This window comes from Brienomyrus brachyistius, unplaced genomic scaffold (genome assembly GCF_023856365.1).
Source record: "Brienomyrus brachyistius isolate T26 unplaced genomic scaffold, BBRACH_0.4 scaffold112, whole genome shotgun sequence".
NCBI lineage: Eukaryota > Metazoa > Chordata > Actinopteri > Osteoglossiformes > Mormyridae > Brienomyrus > Brienomyrus brachyistius.
In genome coordinates this window covers 240,225-249,063 of record NW_026042387.1, presented here as the reverse complement: position 1 = coordinate 249,063, position 8,839 = coordinate 240,225, and the positions used below count along the sequence as shown (strand labels likewise).

Genomic DNA, 8,839 nt, shown 5'->3' with positions numbered 1-8,839 from the left:
TCCCAGAAAGAGATGACACACCTTATACGTGCACCCATATACCAAATCATCCTTAAGAGCTCAGACCCCCCCTAACAGCAGAACAAAGCTCAGCTTCGAATTTGGAATGTCATCGATACCAAGCGAGTGACCAACAAATTGAACTCCATGCAGGAGGTGTTCACACTGCATGATCTTGACTTTGGTCGCACCAAGGGCATCAAGCACCACATAAACCTTAGTGACAAGACATCATTCAAACACAGAGCAAGGCCAATACACCCACAACACATAGAGGCTGTGCGCAACCACCTCCAGCAGCTCCTAGAAGCAGAAGTCACTCGCGAGTCTGAATCACCCTTCTCCTCACCAATTGTGGTGGTCAAGAAAAAAAACGGAGATGTTAGACTCTGTATAGATTATAGAAAGCTGAACCTTCAAACAATAAAGGATTCATACGCTTTACCAAGCTTGGAAGAGTCTTTCTCAGCACTGACCGGATCCAAATGGTTTTCAGTACTAGATCTTAAATCTGGTTTCTACCAGATAGAAATGGAGGAATCAGACAAGCACAAAACAGAATTTGTCTGCCCTCTAGGGTTCTTTGAGTTTAACAGGATGCCCCAAGGTATCACAAACACCCCCAGTACATTCCAGAGACTTATGGAACGTTGTCTCGGAGAACTGAATCTAAAACAAGCTCTGGTTTTTCTTGACGATCTGATCATCTTCTCTTCAACATTAGAGGAACACGAGGAAAGACTGCTGAGGGTGCTCAGCTGGCTGAAAGAGTATGGCTTGAAGTTGTCACCGGAGAAATGCAAGTTTTTTCAGAGCTCTGTAAAGTATCTAGACCACATTGTACCTGAAGAAGGTATTGAAACAGATCCCGAGAAAATCACAGCTTTAAAAACCTGGCCAAAACCAAAAAACCTGAAAGAGTTGCGAACATTCCTGGGGTTCTGCGGTTATTACTGCCGATTTATTAAAGACTATGCCAAGGTGGTAAAACCCCTCAATGAGCTCACTGCTGGATATTGAGAATAATTTTCTAGTTTGTGAGTGAATTTCGGATTTTTCCAGTCAAAACAGTGTTGCAGATTGATGAAACGGTAATGACCTTAACCAGAGAAATTTTGGTGAGTTTTGTTGCGTTTTTATAGAGTTTGAGAAAAGTGTTTTGTACGAGTAAACGGTTTAACTGAAGTTCGTTTTCGAACGGAAAATGTCAAAGACATATTTCAAAGTAAATGGGCGATGTACTGTACTCAGCCAAGTTTTAAAAAAGGCAAAGATACAAATGCGCATTTGTAGGTTACTGCCATAAAAACAAAACGCGCCGTTAATGCGTGAACTGTCAGAGCATGCGTGGTATACGTGAATGGTAGTGCGCATGCGGCTGCAGATGAGGCCGGTGCGGCAAACCAGGCATCGACAGCGATGTCAGTAAACGCAGGGCGACCTTTTTATCTCTTCAACAAGAAGCTGCCTAATGCTCAACTTCCACGCCGAATAGCCCGGTCTCTGATAGCCTATATTATTTACATTTTTTTTTTATGTCTAGAAGGTATGACAGTATGAAAAAACAGATATCGCCCAATTTACACACTGAACAGAGCACGTTCCAATTTCTGCCGATTTGTTTAACCATATACTTTAGAGTAGCAGCTCTAAACACCTTGTTCCCTGGTACCCTCTTTTCCTCCCATTTCCCCAAATACCTTTGTCTCGTTGTGGCTCAGAGACACCTGCAGATAATATTGTAACTCAAGTGTCCAATCAGATGTTAGAAATGACAGTGCGACAACGGTAAGTAAGACCAATAATTGACAAGTTTATTTGCGTATCGATAAGTCACAGAATAAAGGCTTGAGTGAGCGCACGCACTCGTCACAGGCATCGAAACAAATAGGGCTTTTTTCTACGTTCACGTCACAATTTCATACACATTGCATTCATCCAAGATGCACTGGGAAACACCATCGTTAAATAAATAAATAACGGTATACCCTTTACAAATGTAACCCTGGAAAATACCTCTCCTTCCTGTCCTTGTTTTGCTCCCATAATGTTTCGCTCGACCACACTTGACAAAGAAACTTGCATATTACTGTTTATGTGTTTATGCGATTCTGTAAACATACGAAGTTGATAAATCATAAATAAAACACAGACCTTATTATGGTCTTCTCAGCATTTGCTAAAGTAAAGCAGTCACTTGGAAGAGCATTAAAAGCTTTCTGGAGCTACTTAAAGCTTTTAAGCAGAAAATTTTTATCACTTACTTTTGCATTGGCCAAGATTTATTGGAACCTAGTGTTATGAGTGTGAAAGTCAAAATAAAATAATACTTCACACGTTTAAGTAAAGGTTTGCCCTCCACAGCGCTAAAGCAGATTGAGGGGGCAGTTATGGTCAAAATAATTCACGTTTTACTTCATTTGTTTTATTCTGCTAGGTAATCACGACATTTTGATTTCTTCTTACAGCATGGTCTGGGAGTCCACAAGAAGTGGTTCAGCTAGATTCAGTACATGAAATCTTTAATTTGAAAGACACTATCTAAGTAAGACTCTGATTTAGGGCTTAAGCCTGGTTATACCTGTTGAGACTTCGTGTGAGACAGAGATCTTAGCGATTGACTATGCTTCTGGATTAAATTATAGCAAAATAAACCAAAATTTTAAACGTATAGTTCTCAGAAAAGTACCCTAGTAACCCTGATAATATTTACAAAACTCATCAGCAGACATGGTTATGAATTTATTTTATGTCGAAATTAAAACACAATTTTGAAAACCGATGTGGCATGAAATGTTCTTAGGAAATCCTCCGCATGCTTATTATGGCTGTTATCAGGACCCAAAGATCTGTTTGTTCTAGAAAAAAAAAACGCTTGAAAATAAAAAATAATCTGTGCAATCGATTTGAATTCATGTGCATTTAGGCTGCATGAGATAAAACTTCCTTAGAGAAGTTTGTGCTTTAAACCTGGCTGAGCCCCGGCTTCTCGTCCACATTAGAGCTCATTGTAAGAGTCCTCGGCGGTCTTGAACATCAGGATGGAGTTGTAGATCTTTAAGGCAGGCCCCAGCTTGATGCACATGATCTTTACCAGGTCCACCTGCGTCAGCAGCAGAAATGCCTCTCCATCGATTTGCTAGCGGAAACAGGAGACAATTTGATCTTTCGCCATGATCTCTAACCTTTATCAAATTAATCAAGAGTAATACTGACAAACCAAACCAGAGACAATTGAGTTGTTTCATATCTGCGATGGACATGTTTTTCTACTAAAGAATATTTTTGCCTTGACAGTAAAAACATCCATCTAAACGTCCATAGTCTGCTTTTCCCCATTAAGGTTGAAATGACAATTAAAACCCTTTATTTAAATCTTCCATGGGACCTATAATCTATTACAAGCAGTACAGCCCAACATGACCCTAATCCTAAGTATGACTGCATTTACAGATATTCATAGAACGAAAAAATGTCCCCAAAAGGTCAAAACAACAGGTTTTTATCACACTGTGGGGACAATTGGTCCCCACAATGTAATACATATATGACCACACACACACAGAGCGACCATGGAGGTGTGAGATGACACCGCTCCCTCTAAACCCCTAAGTGTTTTAATCAGTTTCTCTACAGATATAATATTTGGGTTTCACCACTGAAATAGCTTTTCCTTCCTTGTACGGAATATAGGATCTTAGAGCCAAAAGTCTTCCAGTCACCAGAGTCCATCCTTATATGGCAAGAGCACTGAAAAAGATAATGAAACATGGCAGGGAGCACGGGAACAGAGGCCCTTCCCTTTGCACGTGGCGGCCCGGCTCTTAATGAGAGCGGCAGCTGCCTTTGCAGCCTCCAGCCTCGCACCGCAGCTGGCCCCTCGTTTGTCTTTCCGTTCTGAGCGTCGCCGGAGAAAAACACGGCTTGTTTTTGTGCCCTGTGCTGAGTTCACAGCTCGAGGCATCAGGAAGACCACGATTGGCGGAAACGCCGAAAAGCTGTCCACACAGAACAACAGGCCCTGCTTTCCATCACTGACCGATAACCGTGTCGGAGATGCCGTGTGGATATCAAAAGGGCTGTTCTGCTTGTGACAAACCACAAATGATGGTGCGGCCTTTAGCTAAACCTCTTGTAGCAGTTGTTTTGCAAATCTGGTCCTCTGGGACCCAAAGACAGTCCATGTTTTCCTGGAAGCAAGTGGGAAAGCATTTTTCTGCGCAGCAGTACAGTGTCTGATTAACTGGAATTAACTTTCCATAATGTCTCATTGTGAAGCTCAGTGCGTCGCATCTTAACTTTCCATAAAATCACCTTCCCTCTTCCCGTCACCAGCAATAACCGAGCAAACGATTAGCTGGTAATCCGTGCGAGATTAAATCTCGGCTGTATGAATGGGCGACTGTGCTGCTGTCAGTTCAGCCAGCCCGGGTCCTCCTGCTGAGTGACAGGGACACGGACAGGACCACCCCGATGGCGCCAAATCTGAAACCGGGGAATCTACAGCAACGACGTACCACTGGAGCTTCTCATTCTGCCACCTGCTCAACATTCAGCTGAAACTGCCATCCAGTGTCTTTTTAATTACATATAATCTGGTTTATGAAAAACACGTGCTATATTTTTTTGAGGAAAATTCAGCGTGTTCACCAATAACTAACATTAACCCCGACATGGAAGAAGAATGAAAAAATCACACCCCCGAATCCAAGGCCATTCATGTCAAGGGCAACATATTCATTAGTTGTGAAACATTTTAATTATGTTAAAAAGATGTACATTTAGAAAACTTGATAGAAACACCCTTAGACAGTAGCGTTGGAAGGAGTTTGACATTGGGGGGACCAAATTTGGCCCGGTGGAGGTGGGGGTGTGATGTATATCAGGACAATGCAATGGGCATACATGCAATAGTCACATTGTGAAGGAATGTGATTTAAGAAAGATTTTTAAATAATATTAAAATAATAAGGATTTCATCATTTAAAATAAGACTAACACTGTTTAAGGTATAGTTTCACAGCTAAACATAAGTAAAAAAATAACTGATCCAAAAGATTAAATGATTTTGTTTGATAGGTGTACAATCTTCGTTATGTATGGTTCGTCCTCACGCTCTGCATGCACAGTGAGTTGAACTAACGCATGGATTCATAATGAAAGATAAATATGAAATAATGAGATAGTTATCTGTTTCACCTTTATAGCAGAAACGTGATAAATAGCAAAAGGCGATCAGCTATAGCGAAACCAAAAAATATCGAAATTTGCTTCCTAATATCGTTCAGCCCTAAACAGTCATCTGTTCATGTTCATGTTTTTCCTCCTTTTCTGACACCCCTGTCCTAACATAGATGATTGGTAACAGCCCTAGAGTGAGGGCTATACCACACATTACTAAGCACAGGGGTGAGGAATATACCATACATCACCAAGCACAGGGGTGAGGGCTATACCACACATTACCAAACAAAGGGGTGAGGGCTATACCACACATTACCAAACACAGGGCTGAGGGTTATACCATACATTACCAAGCACAGGGGTGAGGGCTATACCATACATTACCAAGCACAGGGGTTAGGGCTATAGCACATGTTACCAACCACAGTGATCAGGGCTATACCACATATTACTAACCTCAGCTCTGTTTGCGGTTTTCCACACATGGCGATGGTGTACTCTTACCTCTTCCTTGAATGTGCGCACATGCTCTTTACACCCTGGCAGGCCCTGGATGAACTGTGTCACCTGTGGAGTGATCACAAAAGCAGCTGTCAGTGCCAGGGTAGAGAGGATGAAACTCAGCACAGCCCGAACCCCAAAGTCACAGCAACAACATCGTCAGAAACCCAGCGGGTCGGCAAAGAGGGCGACGGTCTGAGGGCTGCACCGACCTGCTCGACGGTCCACTCAGCCACCTTGCTGGCTGTGATCCCAGCCACGGTGGGCAGCAGCTTGCTGTGCTTGTCCCAGCAGAGGGGCACGTTGGGGGCGGGCGAGGCGCAGGGCATAAAGACTGACTGGTGCAGAGCCTGCTGGAGGGTGAGCTCTGTGGGATGGGACAGGGAGGCGCAGGTGAGGGAGGCGTGGGAATGAGAAGCACAGGTGAGGGAGGTGTGGGTCAGGGGAGGCGCAGGTGAGGGAGGTGGGAATGAGAAGCACAGGTCAGGGAGGTGTGGGTCAGGGAGGGGCGGGAATGAGAAACACAGGTCAGGGAGGTGTGGGTCAGGGGAGCGCAGGTCAGGGAGGGGCGGGAATGAGAAACACAGGTCAGGGAGGTGTGGGTCAGGGGAGCGCAGGTCAGGGAGGGGCGGGCATGAGAAATACAGGTCAGGGAGGGGCGGGAATGAGAAACACAGGTCAGGGAGGTGTGGGTCAGGGGAGCGCAGGTATGGGAGGTGCGGGTCAGGGAGGTGCACGTCAGGGAGGCCTCTTTTGTACATCACAGGCTTTTGAAGGCACTGTGAGGGACACAGGCGGTTCTAGACTTGATTGTGGGGGGCTTCTGCCTCCCTATTTTTTGTCTCAGCCCCCTAGGCAAATTAAATTGTGAAGGACTCCCTTGAGCAGCCAATTTTATCATGGCTTCCCATAAATTCTATAGGGAACTGAACCCCCCAAAGTGTCAAATCCTACAATCGCCCCTGGTGAGAAATAAATGTTTTTTCAGGGGTTATATTCCACAGAAAAGAGAGAGAAATGCCAGACATCACAGGTCAAATGAGTTTGTCACGGTTTGATCGTTCAGGGGGGACGGGTTACTGGAAGCACATCGATAGTGCGGGGTGTCCCAGTTTAATCAGAAGTTAACTGGAAGTGGGAGTGATAACTGGAGGCATAAGACGAAGACAGAGATTTGTGAATATTATGTAGTGATGGCCCCCAAACCCATGGATGGGCAGGATTATGGCACAGCGGTCCAATGGGAGCCCATAAAATCACAGAGAAGGAAGACGGACTAAACAAAACGAGCTCATGATGTAAGTCAGCCATGGGTTTAACGCGGACTCTGAATACTGCTCTAATAAAGAAACACCAATGACTTTCCATGCATCTCTTTTCCCTGAATTACTAAGCTAGCAGTCACATATAATACGAATTAAATGCAAACCACCTCTCTGACTGCCCCAAGCTGGCCACATTCATATCTGCATACCTCGCATACTGCAACCAGTCGCTCCAGCAGAGTCTCTCTGCCTGAGGCTGGCAAGTCGAGACGCCGCTCCGTGGCTATGCTTCAGTTACTGCGATATATCCGCAGCCGGGAGTGCCCCGGACCACGCGGAATGCTGGGTTCCCACTTTCCCTGGACCGCTTCATAATTCTTAATTAATGAGGCCCAGATATCCAGCTATGCTGCAGAAGCGATACGGGAAACTATGCTCTATTAACGCCCGTGGTAGGCAGCTTTGGGAAGCCGCAATCCACAGGCGTCCGTAATGAGCTGGAGAATCTCCGTATAGTGCTGGGTCATTTTCCACACAGCCGCGTTATCATGGCACATGCGTACATCAACCAGTGCCGGTCAAAGCCCCCGTGGAGCCGTAGGTCAGCATCCCCCAGGCCCCTCCCCCAACCAGCACCCCCTTTTCACCTACATCCCCTGGTGCACATAAAGCACATTGGGCTAGAAAAGGTGGCTCGCTAAGTCATATGGGGGGTGGGGGAGCATTAAAGATAAATAAAATATGCAGAATCAGGGTCGGGGTGGGGTGGGTTCTGCTGACGGTGCATGGAATTGCTTTCTCTTCATGGCTGTCAAACAGATATACACGTTCATGAAGAGCACTTACAGAACAATAATCAGGACTGACGTAACCGGTACGCTGCGTAAATTGATATGCGCAGTGATTTCTTCTCATGATTATGCGTACTTACGTGCATTTGTGCTGCTATAACAGGAAATGAACGTGCATTTTACCCTTGGCACCAGTAATGAAGCACCCATAAAAATAAGTGAACGAAGATCACATACAATAAGCATGCATTCACGCTGTTACAACGAGAAATCGCCACACATATCGCTGTGTGCGATGAATGTGCCGTTACGTTAATCGCTGTCAATAATCAATCAGCCGCCACCATCCCGGTCCCAGTACAGCTAGTTATTGTGTCAGTTATCCTGCCCTGCTCTCATGTCTCACATTCCTGCGGTGGGCAAAGGTCCGTCTTCGTTGGAGCGCCGTCGGGGAACCGTGTCGGTTCAGGAACAGGAATGATCCTGGGGAACCAGAAGGTTTTCGTAATGGTTCGGAATTGGACCGGTCTGCGTTTCTCGGCCTAAAGGCCCTTGCTTACTACCACTCACGTCGATTTGCCATGCTGGTGCTGGTGCCACCCCGGCTAATCAGTGTAATTATTTACGATCTCTCCCGTCTGCCCTTAAATAAATGCCGCCTCTAACAGAGCTGCTCGCAGACACACGCAGAGTACAGCTAGCCTTTTAACCGCCTTCCGCTGCTTTTGATAGAAGGTCACCGTGACATTCAGAGATGTCGCGCGACACAGTGCCAGTACAGGAGGCAGAGAGCCCGCCGTCTCACACCCCCACCCGCCTACGGGGGACCACCACAGCGGAAAGACTGATACTACTGCCAGAAGGATTTCTGCTAGCTGGATTCCTGAAAGATTTACATAGAAGATGTTTAGGTCACGTAGCCTTCAATCCAAGTAATAAGCATGAGCAAACACAGTTAGCTAGAATTATCACAGAGACCCCTGAAAATGAAAATGTACAAGGTATTTTTCTGGTAAAATTTAACAAAGAGCATTCTGAGGGGAGAACATGTCCGTGTCTAAATACTCTAAAGAAGGGGAGAAGGGGTTATGGACGGCT

The 8,839-nt window shown here is 45.3% G+C and overlaps 1 protein-coding gene across 6 annotated transcripts in view; it reads right to left on the bottom strand.

The window, feature by feature from the left end:
• Positions 1-1,793: 1,793 nt before the first annotated feature.
• Positions 1,794-8,839, bottom strand: part of l3mbtl3 (L3MBTL histone methyl-lysine binding protein 3) — a 28,358-nt gene continuing 21,312 nt past the window's right edge. For all 6 annotated transcript variants that reach the window (XM_049004597.1, XM_049004600.1, XM_049004602.1 and 3 more), the window contains 3 exons: positions 5,898-6,052; positions 5,689-5,751; positions 1,794-3,139 (listed from right to left, as the gene is read on the bottom strand). In XM_049004597.1, the coding sequence (XP_048860554.1) occupies positions 2,999-3,139; positions 5,689-5,751; positions 5,898-6,052 (359 nt within the window). In that variant the 3' untranslated portion in view covers positions 1,794-2,998. The remainder of the gene's footprint in view (positions 3,140-5,688; positions 5,752-5,897; positions 6,053-8,839) is intronic.